The sequence below is a fragment of the Lycorma delicatula genome, chromosome 2 (assembly GCF_047948215.1).
Source record: "Lycorma delicatula isolate Av1 chromosome 2, ASM4794821v1, whole genome shotgun sequence".
Lineage (NCBI taxonomy): Eukaryota > Metazoa > Arthropoda > Insecta > Hemiptera > Fulgoridae > Lycorma > Lycorma delicatula.
The window spans coordinates 234,672,855-234,692,341 of NC_134456.1; the positions used below are offsets into that span (position 1 = coordinate 234,672,855).

A 19,487-nucleotide genomic window follows, 5' to 3' on the forward strand; every position below is an offset into this window, starting at 1 on the left:
TCACAACTGGCATCATTCTGATGAATGTGTGCTGCACTAGATAACGTTTGTACATGTCTATACACATGTGAACCTGCACAACAGTAGCAACATTACCCTTTGAGTTAGCTCATTTGGTTCCATCATATTTACAGCGCTCTAGGAGGTTTTACCTGACAATGGACAAATGGACAAAAAACGTTTTAAAATATTTAAAAAAATTAAAATAACAAAAAAACTATGGGTGATAGAGAAATTCCAAATACATATTTGAAAACAGGATAAAAACTGCATTAAGTACACCTATTGGTACTCGTAAGACAAAAATCATGTTGACCAGTGTTATTTTCTCTATTAAGTAAGACATATTTTTAAAAATTACAACTTAATATGTAGAAAATTGGAGTCTGTCCCATGAAACGCTAAAGATAAAACTAAATTTTTTGAAAGAATTTATAAATTGATTTGTGAAGACAATAATTGCTACGTACAATACTTAGAAAAAATAAATATTATAGAAGTGTTAATTTGTAATAAATATAGAAGACCAGTAAAATCAGCAGTTGTCACCATTGCTTGGAAACTGGTCACAAAATTAGTTTATTGCAAATGAAAGTTTTTTTTTAAAAATATACGTAATGAATAGTTTTAGGTTTGCAATTTACTTTAAGTTTCATGATGTCTCTCTAAGGCACAAAACTTAAATTTTATTAGATTATTTTTTTACCGATCTTCATACTTTCCCGTTATAGCTATGGCTGGGAAAATAACAACCATTTATTTTCACACCAGATTTTGTGCAATTTGAAATTTATTTTTAATAAACATCAATTTTCATTTCATTTTCCTTCTGTGTATTTGTTCTAAATATTTTAATATAATGACATACATGTTTGATTCAGCTGTTTCTAAAAAAAATCATTTTTTATCTTAACAAGTATGATTTAAATCATGTAAAAATTATTTTTTGAAGAGGAATTATAAATTGCATTCCTTTCTCTTTATACAACATTTCATTATGTATAAATTCCTGCTGTATAAAGGTGAACATATTTCATTCAACAATCCTGTCACCAAAATTCATAATTAAGAAACTTTTTAGGTCATCAAGTTGGGGAAGGAAAAACTGTGTATGCTATTTTTTGTTTGTGCAAACAGATGGTATATTATACTTTTTCAGCCCTCCATATCCATTACATGTATTAATTGATATTTTTTTTTTTTTTAATTTACTGGTTTAATAATTAAAATAAAGATGCTAGTGGTTTAGTATCAGAGAAATATATTTTACTTTCATAGTTCAGAACAACAAAAGAAATAATGAAAAAAAAATTGATGAATAATATAAACTAATGTAATACCAAAACACAAATTTAGCTATAGTGTATTAATCATTATGTATAATCTTTTCCTAAGATCATTTATTTACTCTGGGTACAATATAAAACTAAATAAAATATTTGTTTATTTTTTTTGTTACAGCCAAAATCCTCCTGTTCTACTGCTGTTTTTATGCAGGTCTGGTAGGATTTTTTGCAGCCATGATGGCTATTTTTTACACAACACTGGACATGAAAGTCCCAAAATGGCAACTAGATAGTTCGTTGATAGGAAATAATCCAGGTATGTCAAATATTATTATTAATATTATTATAAATAACTTTACTTACTGAAAGAATCGCTGATAAATTGTATGCATCCTGATATACATTTCTGTTATATAAAATGTTAGCAGTTATATAAGAAATTATGAATCAAAATTTTTAAACTAATTATCATATCTCTTTAAGCAGTGATTCCTGAACTGTGCGCTGGGGAGCCATGGCCTCTTCACAGGAGCGCTGTGAAAAATTGTAAAAGCCTCAGAATTAATTGAACCAAAACATTTATAATTATTAATTTAAGGTTAATAAAGTAAAAAAATAATGAAGATACATGAGTTTTATTTATTTTTATCTTTTACTTACAAGTAGTCATACTTTTATTTTGGGTAGGGCGCCGTAGAAAAATTTTAATTAAAACAGGCATGATGACTCGGAAAAGTTTGGGAACCACTGTCTTTAAGCACTACTTAAATTGCAACATTACGTTATATTATAAAACTATAATTCCTTAACATTAAACCAGATTTAAACACAATAATGTATCAGAAGAACACCCTCAGAAGTAATAAAAATATTAATATTACAAAAAAAAAAAAAAAAAATATTTTATATACTACAAATATTGCAAACAATCTGGTGGCGTTCCTATGTGATCTTTTTTCTAGTATACGAACAGATATCTTTCTACTACAAGTAAAACTAACAAACAACTTCCCAACAACAAACGTACCCATAAAATAACATAGACACAAGTATGTCTTAGCAAGATGATATCTTGTATTAAATTAAAACAAGATAATATGAGCAATTATCAGCATACAGTAATAAAATACATCACTGATTAAAATTTACACCTGAATATGAGCACATTAAACAATTCAATTTTCTTGAACTCATTATCATAAAAAACATTTTTGAAATATTCAGGAAACCAGCAATAAAAGACATGCATTCATTCATCCTCAAACATCCACACTAACAAAACTATATGTTGTTTTTAAAAGTATAATCCACAGACAACTCAACAAACTCATTTCACATGCAGACCACATACTACAAAATACCTAGCACACACAAGAGAATGTGACAGAATACTCAGTAAATCACTTTTACACAAAATACTCATAAATACTACAAATAAAATAAAGATAAAACAAAAAATTCATTCCACAAACATATATAAACAAAGACTCATAGAAAATAGCCCATATCAACAAATTTAAAGCAGCTGGAAACAGCTTGTTGTATACAACAAACCAAAACTTAAATAAATCAAAACCACCAAACAAACACAGAACCTTGGAATATACAAATTGAACTGGTTCTGATTGCAATAAACAAAACTGGATACAGCTTCAAAAAAAGCCTTATGTAGCAACAAAGGGTCAACATTTGTCAATCATGTAATAGATCCAAATCATAAATCCACCGTGAACAATAATGTTAATATTCTACCCATGTACTAAAGCAAAGATCACATACCTTGAGTATGTGATACATACTGTATTAGGGAACTAATACACTTGAGTATTAGGGAACATACAAACATATTAAAGACACAACAATACAATATACTAAACAGACCCAATTCAAACCTAATACACTTTTCACCAGTATTCTAAACAAACACATATAAGTATCTTTATAACTCAAAAAAAAATCATGCTAGCTATAACATCAGCTGATACTATATAGAAAACAGCAAAAACCAATCAACGAAAATGACTACAGAAATCATCTGAAAACATTTGTATTTATTAATGTTGTATTTAAAAATTTAGTTTGCTTTTTTTATTAAAATAACTGTTAGTTTTTATTTCATTTTCACTGTCAATTATCAAGAACAAAACTTAGCTTAAATTGAAATGTTATATTAATTGTTAATTAGGTGCTGTAACTAAATAATTATAGGCAATATGACATGATGTCACTCAGAACAAAAATCACTCGTAACTAAGTAAAAATATCACTTTCACTCAGTTCATTTGAAGTAGGCTCAACTACTTTCATATTATTGGTTTGTATTTCATTCTAGTGATTATTAGCAATTAAAATGTTTGGTAAAAATTAGCAGTTATAGTGTACTTTATTTCATTAATTTAAATAACCATTTCTATATTTCATGGTTAATTTACCCTGAAATTATCTCCTGAAAATTTATAAAAAATTAGAGTTTTCAGTTTTAACATGACCCCTCTTATAAATAAACTACCAAAGTTCATCACAACTGCAGGAACTGAGAAAAGCAATCTTTAATTGCTAAGTTGCTCAGCAACAAATAACTTAATAAGCAGAAAAATATTGCACAAGTTAAAGTATGTTATTGATGTTATTCCTTGGCAGTTTCCATTTTGAAATCTAAAATAGTTTATATGGAACTGGACACATGGTTATGATAAAGTTGTGACAAGTAAAACAAAAAAATATATAATAATATATACATAAATATATAATATATATATTTTATGTTTTATATAATATATAAAACATAAAAATATTGTAGTCACATTTTACCATTACATTAAAATATTATAGTTGAGACAACTGCTCTATGAGAAACTCCAAAAACTACTTTGACAAGTTGGGACTGGTAATTTTCATCTATTTCTTTTAATTTATTTTCACATATTGTTTTGTACCTGTAAGAAATTATCTATTAAGTTATTATCTTCACCTATTTTTTCCTCCTCTATCTCATGCTGTTCTAATATATTATACTTATTCTGTACTAATATATTATTTTCATTTATGCAAGATTCGAATGTACCAAGCGCTAATCAGAAAATTCAGTCCTAATGTACTGAAAAAGTAGCAAACAAACTTTCAGAATGTAATCTTCAGGGATTCTTACACCTTTATATGTATGTAATGGTTTAATTTTTGGTTATTTTTAATTTTTCAGTCACTACTGCTTTAACCAAGGCATTTATTAAGGCATTTATTAAACCTTCTAATTATCCTACTAGTTTACCCTATAAAATTTTAGGACTGACACATGATCATTTCCCATTATAAGATTTATTATTTTTAGAGATCTAATTGAATCTATCTTTTCTTTTGGGTTCAATATAATTCATATTATTTTCATTACAAATTCACAAGTTTTGACAGTTGCTGTATCCTGAATTATCATTACTTCTTTCTTTTATTACTTTACAGAGAATTAAATTAAGAATTAATGAAGCTTTTAAACCTTTTGCAATTTTCAAGCTTTTTAGCAGTTTGTATTTCCTATTAATAATTTTTTTATAACTTGTTATGTCTTTATTTATCTAAAGTGGTTGCTAATTTTTTCCCAACAAATATTTTTTCCTTATCTGTTCTCACAAGTTCACTTAATCTTTAAGTGAACTTAAAGATTATCTGTACATTTCTTAATGGATTTCTACTTTTAAGTTGTTTTTTCTTAACAGGGCAAGTCACCTTAAAGTTATATATAAATAAATTAATTAAATTTTGAATTAGACTTATTTTCTTTCATTGATCAAATTAGAGCTTAGTCAACCTCATTTTTAATTTTATTTGTTTGCTGGAATGTAGCTCTCAAAATTCTGTTATTTTATTCAGTCATCTATCATTTACCTGGTACTTTATAACTTGAGATCCATGATCTAATAATGGTTACTTTCTGTACGTACATTATTGTCAGTTAAATTTATTAAAATATTTTATATTGCGCTAGGTATGTTTGTAACAAACAAAATCATGAACTATAATTTTAGGATTCAACATGATTACAACATTATGAAATTCCTTCGTGTACAAAAATTTTACTAATATCATCATTCAGACTTCTTAAAACTATTATTATGTTACGTCTTTCAGTGAATCTGTTTAGACATTGTGGGAGGTTTTCAGAAAACTTATGCCAGTTTTCATTTGGAGAATGATAATATATTTTTAATAATGCTACATTTTTCCCATTTTCCTAATTGAATTCTATCAAACTCAGTGGCCATTTCTGATGAAAATTTACTTACATAATTAACTCAGTATGATTCTCCCAATCTGCATAACACTGTGGTATCACCCCCTTTCACCCATTAAGTCCTGAGTCACATCTCAATCCGGCTTGGCATTTTTCACACTATAAAAATTCATCTGTTATCAATGAATGCAACTGGGCAGTAAGCTTGCAGATGCTAAAAAAAGGAAATAAATAAATATTAAATATAAATGGCTGCACCTCCACTTTTATGCGAATAATATGGCATAAATATCATTTGCATGATATTTAACATTATTTTTAAGAATATTATTCTTGAAAATGGCTGTGCAGTTTTGTGGGTGATTTGAAACTCATATCAGATTGCCTACAGCTAATAGTTGTGGCACTTAACATACATTTATTTGATTGAGACTACAAGTGTTATAAAAATCCTAAAAAAACAATTTAGCATTTTTTTTTTTGTAATATTATTAACTTCATATTAAATTATTAAGTTCATATTTTATTTAAGTTTTGGCAAAAAATGGAATATAAAACTTATTTTTATTCCGTCAGTTGTTTCAATAGATTGAAAAGAACTAGGAACAGAATGATGTAAAAATTAATTACAAAAATAATATTCAATATAATTTCCGTATTAAAATAAAAAAAAAACTTATAATTTCTTATGGCATAATATACTTTTTGTCCGTTAATTGGTAACTACATTATTTTTTAGGTGATGTAAGAAAACTTAGATTTCCTATTTCTTATATTTTTTTATAAAGATAATTTTTAAATTATATAAATGAAACTAATTTTTTATTTTTGTCACTAGGTCTAGGTTTTCGACCAATGCCACCTGAATCACATGTTGATAGTACATTAATTTGGTTCAAAAAGACTCATGGAAACTCAGATCTCTGGACTGATAAGCTTGATAGTTTCTTGGAGCGTAAGTAAAGGCAGTTTTATTCTGTATTATTTCAACTATTAAAAACAAAATTGAATAATTTTAGTTTTAAATAATTATAAAATCTACAACTGATTAATCTGATCATTCTTTATTATTTAAAAAAAAATACTATATCATGTATTGCATTGTACATATGCTACATTATATTTATGTATTATTAATTAAAACTTTGTAATACATCAACATATCTCATCAAGAAACTGGGAAAGCTTATGAACACGGTAGATATGGTGTTAGAAGAAGTGATTGCGTGACTACAAGTTATAACTTTATATCATACTCCATTGAATTTCTTCAACGTTCTCTAAAAGAAGTAAATCTAATTTTAAAAACAAAATTTAAGTGCAGAAACACAAATTTGCTGAGTTGGATGGATGATTAGCATGCACACAGCTGAAGAGGCATGGTTGCTTCTTTAAGTACTCTAGTGCTGAGAGTACTTGGGTTGGACATAATAAATCTTCCTTTACAAGCTTTCCAGAACACTAAAATAAAAATCCAAAAAACATTTTGTTCCTCGGAGAAAAATGTATGATGAATAAATATTTTTGCTGTCATAAGAACACAAAGACATTTTCTTTATCCTTAACTTTTGAATACGATTTTTTTTCTTTTCTGTGATCCAATGACATTCAACACTTTGATGTTTAATTAACAAAAACACCAAAGAAGCATCTTCTCTCTCGCTGAAATTTTTCTCTTTGTTGGCAAATTGCCTTCCCTTTAACATCTAAATCTTTCTTAGTTGCCCAAAGATTTTTTTGATTCAGTTCTGTTACTTTGATAATAAATTGCTCAAATAGAAGTTGCAGATTCACCCCTCTCAAATCTTCCCACTTCTGAATTGTGCGAGACTATTTATATGCAAAATATCACAAGAATATTCTGTGCCAGAAATCTAGGTACAAGACAATCATACGATGTCATCTTATAATTATTTCAAGTTGGAAACTTGAAAAGATGCATTTTTCACTGGCTTGAAATAGATTCTGTAGTATTAACATACCAATAGTTTTTTGTTCCTTGCAGAGTATGAGGCAATGAAATGTTGCTAAATTTCACATGTAACAGCTCTATGGATTGCAAGTATTGCTTACTAACTGACATTTGTGGCATCCCCTATATATAAAATATAATATATGGTCTATATATAAAATTTGTTTCATTATTTGATTAATGTAAATGCTTTAGAGATGTGAAAGAATAATGAAACCTCCAAATAATATACAGAATTGAAAAAATCAAAAATATTATTAGAGAAATTTTTATATATTGAATTAATGAATTTGTATCTTCACTAACTGAATTTTTTCCTTATATTACTAAGTTTTAGTAACATATTTCAAAAATATATAAAATGTAATTTTTTCATGACTACTTTTAAAGATTTTTAACTTTTTGTAGCATTTGAATGCTAGGATTTCTTTAAAAAAAAACCATTGTTAAGTTTCTATAATTATTCCTTTTACATTTTAAAATATAAGTGCTGGTTAATAATCGATATATTATTGTTTAGTGTTTAGAAATTGGAACAATCAGCCTACCACAATAATCGTACAGAAATAAGAATAATCTGCCTAAATTTATTACTTTTATCAAGCAACTGCACAATTTACTAGATTAAAACATTTATTTCATAGCAACTTGTATAGTTGTCACAACAACCACTGGTAGAATCATTTATAATCACCTATTTACCCAGTAAATTTAAGAAGAGTGAATTTTAGGAGATTTTTCTATCCAATAAGTAGGTCTTGATGTCCATAAAAAATTGCCTTTAAATAACAGTACTTCTCAGATTTTCTTATTCTTATAATCTGAAAACCGAAAAGAAAACTGTTACTAAAATATGACATTACAATATGTTACTGTTACAATATGACACGTGCTCTTAAGCACATAAGCTTCACTTTTCATTCAAAGAGAATTGCTGCTTGAAAATTATACATCACTACAACTGATTTTTACTTCCTTGTATGAAGTAGAAGGAAGTATTGTAATCGTGAAAAATATCGGTTTTCAGATTTCAACGGAAATATTTGTTTTGACCATCCCTGAATCCATTTTGACTAGTTGCAGGTTTACGGTGTGTACATACGTATGTACATATGTAGTATGTATGTATGTATGTATCTCACCTAACTTAAAAACAATTAGCCGTAGAATGTTGAAATTTTGGATTTAGGAGTGTTGTAACATCTAGTTGTGCACCTCCCCTTTTGATTGCAATCAACTGAACCAAAACAGCTCAAAATCCAAAAAAAGTTGGATTTTGGACTTTTTCTTAACTGCAGTAATAAACCCTCATTGAGAGCTTTTCAATAATATATCATAAGTGGTACTTATTTTCATTGGTTCCTGAGTTATAGCCAAAAAAAAATTGAATTAATGAAATATTTGGATCTTACAAGGGGAAGGCACATTGGTTGGAATCAGACTTCATCTCCTTTGTTTTTAATTTAAATATATTGAATTATTAATAGTTACTAACCTCTAATTGTAAAAAAAATTACAATAAATAATAATTCAATAATAACAATATAAAAAAATATCGGAAGTTATTAATGAAATAAAATTTTATGTACATTTCATTTTAAAAAAATGTGTATATGTAAGTTAATAGGTGTACAAGGAAGACATTTGGTGTCCACATCAATTATTTCTATTTTGGTTTGATCTTTGACTGATTTACCATCAGAATACTAGTTTCAATTTACTGGTAGTTAACCATAATATTAAAATTGTTCAGATTTATGAAATATTGTGTTCTGTAAGATTTATTGAGTGTGTTATGATTACAGCTTACAGATCACCTAATCCTGAGTATGAGAAAAACACATTTGTATGTGATTATGATATTCCTCCACCAGAAGGCAAAGTATGTAAAGTTGACATTAGCAAATGGAGTCCTTGCACACAGAGTGAGAAATACAGCTATCCAAATGGGCATCCTTGTATTTTCCTCAAACTAAATAAGGTTAATTTCATATATTTTAATAAGTATCCTTATTTTATTTTTTTGTTTGAGTTATGATACTTTTATAATTAATTTATTACGTTTTTTGTTCCCTAATTTAACATTTTAAGTAATTTTCTACAAAAGGTCATTTTAAATAATTAAAATATAATCATTTACAAAATCTTAATATTTTATTGTTTGGAAGGCTCAAGAGAAAAGGGATTTAGTAACATCTCAATTTTACAGGATAATTGTTTTTCTTGTAAAATTGTTTTTAACAGTTGAATAATTTATTATTTAAATTTATATAGTGGTAATCTCTTAAGAAAAATGTATTACTTGCTTAACATAAATGTAAATTAAACAGAAAACTATACATATTTTATTCACACATACAGTCTTTGTTTTAAAACGCAACCCAATTTCAAGAAATATAATGTGCTATGTTTAATGCAATTAATTATAAATATTACAATTATTTGTGCAAATAATATTGATATCAAATGTTTTTGATATTAATGTTGAAAGTGTCCACCATTTTCATCAATGCAAGCCTTTACTCTTTTTTTCATATTCTGTGCAACTTTTCAAAGTGTACCTCTTCCAGTTTCTCTTAATTCTTGAGTTATGTTGGCTTTCAGTTCTTCAATGTTGTGTATTATTTTGGAATACACAACCTTTTAGATATCCCCAGAGAAAAAAAGCTGCAGAAGAAAGATCAGGTGACCTAGCTGGCTGTAAGTCAGTCAATATTACTCTTTCACCAAAGAAATTTCTCAAAAGGTCCATTGTTGCTCTTGCCATATGATATGTGGCCCCATTTTGTTGAAACCATGAGTCTCTCTCATTTAATTCTAAATTTTCAATAAATTGCATTACAATTTCTTGGTAGAAGTCTGCATTAAGAGTGTTTTCAAAGAATATTGGACCAATTATTCTTCACCTGGAAATTGTACTTCACACATACCAATTTTTTATGAGTGTAGAGGTAATGAATGGATGATGTGAGGATTATTGGAGTTCCAGTAGTAGTGACATTCCAACAATTAACATAACCACTCAAATGAAACCAAGCCTCATCTGTAAAAAATATATTATCCAACACTTCAATGCTCTCTTAAACAAACTGATCAAACCATTGACACTAGTGGTGCCTAGCAGCATAATCAACTGGTTGTAATTCATGTGATACATGAATTTTGTATAGCTTTAAGTTAAATAGCCAGGTAGCTTTAAAGGTATTATACAGAGATATTCCTTTTTGTTACACAAGTTTTTGTAATGATTTGTTAGGTGACTATAAAAAGCTTACTCTAACATTTTTATTGTTTTTTCATTAAGTACTGAATGTTTCTGGCTACATCTCTGATTGCAAATAGAACCAGTCCATCCATATTTCTTTATCAAACAATGAATTGAATTTTTATTTGGTTCTTTCTTATCTGGAATTGAAAAGCTTCTTCGCACAAAACAAAAGATTTAGTTTAATAATTTTTTCACAATAAAAATCCTTTCTTCCGTGTTCAGAACTATTTCTTCTTCATAAAAAATCACAGATGACCAAAGATAACTTACTGTTCACAAAAAGAAATAAAAAATTATATCAGCTAATTATAAAACAACAATTGGTAGTACTCTTCTTCTGAAATTATTGTATTAACTTTTCTAAAAACTATTTTGCTTGAGTTGAATTTTAAACCAAGCACCCAGTGTATATATATATATAAGTACACATATACATTTTTTTTTCTTTATTTTAGTCAAATTTTAAAGGCAAAAAAGGGATTGAATTTCAGACTAAACATCTTTTTTCCTTGTACAAATTATAGTAGATGAAACATTTTTTTCATGAAAAAATTGCTGAGGTAATTTTAATATTATTATAAAAATTCAGTAACAGATTTTGATTTTATGTTGGAATATTTTAGTAATAAAAGATTTCAATATTTATTACAAATTATAATATAAAAAATTATTGAAGAATTCAAAAACAGACATTACTGTCATAATATAAAATTCTTTTTTTTGTTCTCAGTGAAAAAACAATGTGATTGGAAATAAATCTTTGACACAAAACTTTGACAGATATATAATGTAATTGTGGAATACTCATTGTGAATTACCTATAGTGCTAACACACTTGAAAGTTAAATAAATGTTGTTTCTTAGTAATACAACTTATTCCCAAATTATACAACCAGCGTTTAAATGAAATGTGGAATTGGTGGAAATGTAGAAGGTGTATAATTACACCTAGTAATAAGTGTAATATGCTACTACAAGTAGTATTTATGGTGTATCACAGCATTAGCTGTGATATTCACAATAATCTAATCCCCGTTTTTGCTTGTACAAGGTTTTATAATTCTTCTCTTTATTTTCGACTGAGCTCGTGTTTCTTTTTCATAAATGAATAGTTGTGCAGATTGTCATGATGCAATAAAACAAAAAATGGATTGAATTCCTTTATCCCTGAGGCCTTTTGTTTGCAATTTATTTGTAATCTTGTATCAAATTCTTTTCTATTGGTTGCCGTAGCACATTTCTAACGTCATAAAAATTAGATTATAACAGACAGGGCTTAAATTTTTAGTAATACACTATTTATTTATTTTTGCTCACTAATTTGTCCATTTTATAATTAAATTAGAAATTTTATTAGCTTACAGACATGGAGTTTATTAAACTGCCATATTTATTCATATTCATTCATTTAAAATTTGGGTAATGTTTTTCTACAAAAGCTTTCATTATTATCAACAATATGACATTTTTATTGGAATTACTTTACATGTGCCACATAAAAACTCTGAGAGGACCTAACAACAAAAATCTGACGATGCGAGATTGAAACTGTAAAGTGAATGTGGCAACATGGCAACACCTTCCAACCTAATTATTGAATGATGTGTAGGTTTTAAATTTTTTTCTTGGCAGGCAAACTCAGCTGTTTTCATTCCATACTCTGAAGTTCCAAACTTCAGAGGATTCCGGCTCATAATGATGATTTTAAGTTATATCACAAGTCATTTTGGTATAAAAAACCATTTACTTTCTGCTAAAAATCATAGATTGTTTAAGTTCCGTACAAATGTGAATTCGGGTGTCTTTGTGATTTTGAGTCGACCTTCTCATCTTGAACCCACATACAGTGGAACAGTTGAACCCACCTTAAATGGGTTTCGTGGTAATTCAGCTTATGGATAATGGAATAGTCAGTGCTAATATGAGTACTACTAATTTTTTTGTACTTCTGTCCTTGCAAATAAGATCATTAATGTGATTTTGCAGTCGGATCTTCCACCTGTATTCTGCTATGATGAAATCAGTGACACCTTGTTTTACCAATTTATAGTGTTCTATCCACTTATAAACATCTACAAATTAGTTTCAGAGGCTTTTTACATCTTCAGAAAAAAAATCTTATTACAGCTGTTCTTCCATGTTGCATATTTGAAGTAGAGCTGATATTTTTAAATTAAAGAAGTTACAATAATGGAAATTCTTTTTGAACAGCTGATATTTTGTTTGCCAAGGATACCAATTTCAACATCAGACAATTTAAATGAACTATGTTAGATAAATGTGCATTGATAATGTTTTAGCTTGATTTTGATTTTTCTGAAGCCTTCTGGGAGTTGTCCACAGACTTGAAATTAATTATGTTCAGTTGAAGTGTTTAGTTTTAAATAAATATTGTAAAGATAAGCATAAGACAAAGAATGATAAAAGACAATTAATATTAGTATTTCTACTAGTTATCTGATAAATATGTAGTATATAAAAATAACCAAGAAATCATCCTTCACTCGCATAATGAACTTCTAGAATACAAATTAAAATTTTCCTGCCAGTGCAAATATAAAATCACAGGTTGTCATTTTATTTAAAAGTATCCTTCAATATCTAGGCATGATAACTGTGAAGATGGCTATTTTCTGACAATTGAAAATACTATATCTCCTTCCAGTAAACTAGTTTAATTAATATTAAATATTAGCAAGGTGTGTGGCTGGTTGGATAAATCTGGTCTCTTTTACAATAGAAATAAGCCATTTTTCTGCTAGAAAACAACCTATTTACTAATTTAATCATCAGAAAAATATTTGCATCAAATTCATGTGGTCCAATGGCATCACTTGTTTCTGCTAGAGAATGAAGCATTGGCAATAAATGGAAGGAAACTAACTAAAAGTTCTTTGTAGATTTATTACATGTTTTAATTCTAAAGTAGAAAGTTTAACAATTAATGGCTGAATGTCTACTACTATTTTGTTCATTTTATAATTGAAATTAATATAGATTATGTTAGATTACAGACATGGAATTAAAGTGTATTTCATTGCCATATTTATTCATTTAAATTAGTATATGATTTTTCTACAATAGCTTTTATTATTAACAACCACATGAAATTTTTAGTGGCATTGCAACAAATGTTCTTGGAGCAAGAAATGAGTTAAGGAGGCACCATCATAAAACTTATATCAACTAACTTATTTAATATTTTCAAATGATCAAGCAAGAATAAACTATATTAAATGGAATTTCATTCTGATATTCTTTCCTTATTTTAGAAGTCTCTGAGAAGCAAGAGTTAAATCTGTAACATTTTATGTACTTACATTAGTAACTAAAGCATCCTTAATGTAAAATAATTAATTGATTATGAGTTAGAAAAAGTGTTGTCTTAATTCCAAACCCTGAACTCCTATCTTTTCAGATCCTTCTGTTATTTTATTCCATACTTCAGAACAATTTCTGAGCCAGTTACAACAATTTCAGAAAATATGCCAACATCAATCCTAGTCGACTCAACATGCGGAGACAAATGAATTGACTAATTCAACTTTTGTGATCTTGCTAGATAAAGGGACATTATATTTGAATAGGTCAAGAATGAAATTGCAGAAAATGTTGAAATAAGAACAGTACTTTTGATCCTTGAAGGCAATATTCCACCATTGTCATCAACTGTGTGTTGTGTTGTAATAAAAGTTATTCCTGGGAACATATCACAGAAAAGATGGTGGTAACATTAATAGATTCAAACACTTATGAGTTCATTAACAATTAATTAATAACAAAGTTTCCACTTCCAATATATTCAAAAAATAACACTTTTTTTTAATTGTTATCATTTCCTTTTTTAAGGTTAAAAGTCATAATAAAGGGTTACTTGTTTGTAAAACAGTTATTTACTTGCATATTATCTTAAATAACCTACTTTACACAAATAATACATAATGTTTTTATATTTGTAATTTTTCTTATTTTTAGGTATAATAATTTATTTTATTGTTTAATTGTGATTTTTATTTGCAATATATTTATTTATTATTTAATTTCTATTTCTTAATAGTAGAAAACTAGTATTATCAGAATGTACAAAATGTTATGTTTTGACCAATTTAGGGTTTTCCAGTCGCTTGGTGGTGGCTGCCTGCAAGAGTTCAGCAGGCAATTCAAATCTAGTTTTAAAAACTGTATAGTAGCATTAAGATAATGGCATTAGCAATATTCAGCATTTCATCAGTAAAAAATACTTTAGAAAACTAAACTTTACCAACCAACTTTAAACAAACTAACTTTTACTTTAGAAAATTTCCCATCAAATGTTATGAGTTGTCTCATATTATTTTTTATATTCATGTATTCAATACTGAATGTAATCTCAATGAAAAAATGTTTAATAAAGTTGTATAACTATTAATAAAATTGTTCTAATTTTATAAATATTTTTTCTGTTTTCTTATATTTTGTTGCCGCACTAATTATTTATTACATTTGCATAAAAGTATGATTTCTTGAATGTATGTAACAGGCATGATATAAACAAACAGTGAGTCATCTAAGTTGCTCAAATGTGTTATTTGAAAAGAAGAATAATGTTAAAACAGTTGTTTGTGGCTATTATTTAGTTATACGTTTTTGTATTAGTCATCATAAATAGATCATTTTCTTTAAACCTGTTCATTTTCTAATTAACAAATTTTTTTAACTGGTTCTATAAACTTATTAATTAACATAAATTTTTTACCCTACCATCTAACACATAATTCAACTCTGAATTTTAGTGAAAACAGAAATGAGAAAGAAGCAGTTAATAAAATAGAAACTATTATTTGCTACTCCCAGGCTAAGTAGAATTATGTGATGAAACACAACAAACAAAAAACAATGATGAATGAAATAAATGAATATTTTCCCTTTAAAAATTATTCACATTTAAGATTAATCAAACTGAAAATATCTGGTTGTTAATGAAACATCACATTATCAATAATACCATAGAAAATACTGCAGGTTCCATAAAAAAAAACTTCAACAGAATGACATCTTTTGATTACAAACAATAGGTGAATATACAGCAAAGCTGTGAGAAGAATACATAATAAATGTTATTATTAATTATCAAAAGTAGATTACAGCTGTATTTATAACTGCTTTCATCTAAAACAATGGTAAGTCAAAGAATTTTCAGTTTAAATAATAATGGAAGTAATAAATTTAATTATTAAAAATTGCATTAATCGTGCTAGAAACTGTATGTATAATGGCTAACAGTTAAAACAGCTAACAAAAGATGGTGTTCTACATTGTGACAGTATTGGTAAAATTTGCTGCAATGCTGGTGCAGAAAGCCTGTCTTCAGCATTAACTGTTATATATAGAATAATATTAATACATATATATATATATATATATATATGAAATAACTGTTGCATGTAGAATAGTATTATAGCTTTAATTATAAATTCAGACAAATTATGGTTAGTATTATAATTTCATTATTAGTAAGACAGTATTCGTATTTGTAAGATATTCACTGGTAAAAATTCAAAACTATAAATTGGTTTCTATTTAATTATTGTATTAATGTTACTCAATAAGTTTACACCTCATTTAAAATGAACACTACTGCATTTGAAATACTGGAGTATTATACTTTTAACATTATATTATCAACCACAACATTATGTTAAACATAAGTAAACTTGTTAACTATTTTTTAATTGACTTTTTCCAATTGCTAAAAAAATTTCAGATTTATGGTTGGAAACCTCAGTGTTACAATGATACAGAAAACTTACCGGAGAAGATGCCTCAAGAGTTAAAGAATCATATACTCAGTGAAAAAACTCTTAATCCTAAAGTAGTAAGTGAAATTTATTGATTCTATTATTTCTTAATGCTCTCTTTCTTGATAATTTTTTGAGGCTGTTAGTTACCTTTAAAAAAAAATAAATAAATAAAAGATACGAAATTGGGAACAGTATTGAATTATCTAGTTCATGTATGAATATTAATTTTACATTAACTTTTCAAACTCTGTTGTAGAAAAAGGTTTTTACTTAATAATTTTTTTTTCATTTTTATATAAGATGATTTTCAATTTCATTTGCATAAACTTTCTTTTTAACTTATTAAAGTAGACATTATTTATATTTACTGTCACCATTTTTTAAATCTAAATTTCTTAACAAATGTGATTATCAGTTTCAGTACAATTCCCTTCTCTTTGTCTTTTATTTTTAGACAAATGTATTAAAAAAAGATTTGTTGGCATGAAATTTATTAATTAGTAACTTTGGGAATAATTGTTTAATGTTTCAATTCCATTGCAAATTAATGGTGCTTTTATACAGTAGATTAAAAAACATTTTATTTTTATTACTTCAATTGCTTGAAATTCTTAAATCTAAAATTAAAAGAACTTCAAATTCTTAAAATAAAAATTTTGTTCTATTCTCTCTCTTAACTTTACAATGGCATGTTATAATCTCTACATAAAACTAAAATGTATTTCACCTTAACATGAAATATTTTGAAAAATTAAGCTAATTTCAAAAACAGGTATTTAATATTAATAAACAAATAAATGTTGATGTGTATGACATCACAAAGAAAGCCATCTTAGTTATAAGTAGTACTCTTAGTTATTTTTTGATAACATTATTCAAAAATAGTTTTCATTTTATTTTATATATTACTTTTTTAATTTTCTGTATCACTTGCATAATCATTTTAAGCGCTGCACATGTAATAAAAGCATAAAACAATGGACAATCAAAACAAATTTTGAAACACAGTAGCTCTTAATTTATCAGGATAAAAGAGTTTTACTTAAGAAAAATAATTATTTTATACTGGTAAAACAATGCGTAAATGAAAACAAAGTAAACCAAGGATTAATATAAAATTTGGGGCTAGATTATGGCTAAAAGATTGCCACTTATTTATCATAACTATATGTATAACATCTGTTAATTGTAAATAAAATAAATTTTACTTTGTAAAGAAAGTTTTAAACAATATTTTATAGTGAATTAAAATTGCAAAGTACACTTCCTTCAAAATTATCATTTCAAAAAGAAAATTGATTATTGCTTGTCTGTAAGAATCTTCTTTATATAGCATTAAAGCAGTCCCATTTCCCTTCTAAATTTTTTCTGCTGTCACTTTTCTTGTTTTCCTTTGAAATCATTTTGAAAACTTTAACTAATGACCTTAAATACAATTGTTTAGATAAAATTGCATCACTTTCTTCATTTTACTGTCATTTTTATAACAAACTTTCTTTTCATTAATTCTAAACTTCTCTCACCATCAAGATCAAGTCATCTAGTGTCAGTTGTTTCCTCTGCTTGTAAATAACAAAAACCTTTTTCTGATAATGGTTTTCCTACTTCACCTATTTCTGCACAGTAAAATTTCAACACAGTTTCTTCATTTTTTCAACAGTTTTTTTCCTCTACTATTTTTAACCAAAAATCATGGTTTTTTCCAAATGCATTTAATGTTTTTGGCTTATTTGTCTAGCAATGTTTGACGTTCATAATGCTATCAGCAATTAAAAAATTCTTCCAACATTCACATAATGTAAACCTTTCATCATTTTTTGTACCAGCAAACAACCTGTGTTGTTAATACAAAAATTAAATATATTATAAAGAAGAAAAATACCAGTAAGACTCTTCTGCTTTCAATGTTAATATATAAAAATAAAAAATTAAATTAAAAAGACATCATTTACAGTAAATCCTTTCAATTGCAAATAAACAATTGTATTTATGTGCACTGATACTAAAGTAATTAGAAATGTTATTACATATATTAGTTATAAAAAAGAGGTTTCCTTAACCATGTAAAACCAAAATCATGTAAAATAAAGCCATTTAGATATAGGATCTACTGTGTAGTAACTAGTGAACATTCCATCATGAAGTGGAAATGGGAAAATAAATAATTCAATAAATATATCAACTACAGCCAAGAGAAAATCAAGCTGTCTCGAAAAGATGAACATTTTCTCTACATAGATGTGTACATACATTGTATTCTGTCAGAAAAGACAGTACTTCGGGAAGTGATTCTAGAGGTAACAATAAGAAAAAGGCATTTAAACTAGGTCTGAAAAAATTAAACTAAACTAACTTTTAGTTTATTTGTAACTTTTTTCAAGTTACAACTTCCCCAGATTTCACTCTCATTTTTGCCCATACATAATTTAATAAAGCTCTAGAACTTTTTGGACAGTAATTATAGTAAACAAATATTGTATTTTATGTTATTTGATATGAAAATTATTAAAAAATATAAATGGTTGCCAGAACTGTACCTCTAATATTTTTTTTTTGAGAAAAGTCATGTAAGCACAAAGATATTCAAATCAAAAAGCTTCTTTTTTTTTAAAAAGTTAAAAAAACATTTTTTAGGCTTTAGCTCTAACCCACCGGGTTGGTCTAGTGGTTAACACGTCTTCCCAAATCAGCTGATTTGAAATCGAGAGTTACAGCGTTCAAGTACTAGTAAAGCCAGTTATTTTTACATGGATTTGAATACTAGATCGTGTATACCGGTGTTCTTTGGTGGTTGGGTTTCAATTAACTACACATCTTAGGAATGGTCGAACTGAGAATGTACAAGACTATACTTCATTTACACTCATACTTATCATTCTCATTCATCCTCTGAAGAATTATCTAAACGGTAGTTACCGGAGGCTAAACAGGAAAAAGAAAGAAAAGGCTTTACCTC

The 19,487-nt window shown here is 27.0% G+C and overlaps 1 protein-coding gene across 1 annotated transcript in view; it reads left to right on the forward strand.

Moving 5' to 3' along the window:
* The window catches only part of nrv3 (sodium/potassium-transporting ATPase subunit nervana 3), a 164,853-nt gene that overhangs the window by 130,914 nt on the left and 14,452 nt on the right, over window positions 1-19,487 (forward strand). Inside the window, exons 2-5 of the mRNA XM_075357394.1 lie at window positions 1,462-1,602; window positions 6,350-6,466; window positions 9,289-9,464; window positions 16,495-16,605. Of these exons, the coding sequence (XP_075213509.1) occupies window positions 1,462-1,602; window positions 6,350-6,466; window positions 9,289-9,464; window positions 16,495-16,605 (545 nt within the window). The remainder of the gene's footprint in view (window positions 1-1,461; window positions 1,603-6,349; window positions 6,467-9,288; window positions 9,465-16,494; window positions 16,606-19,487) is intronic.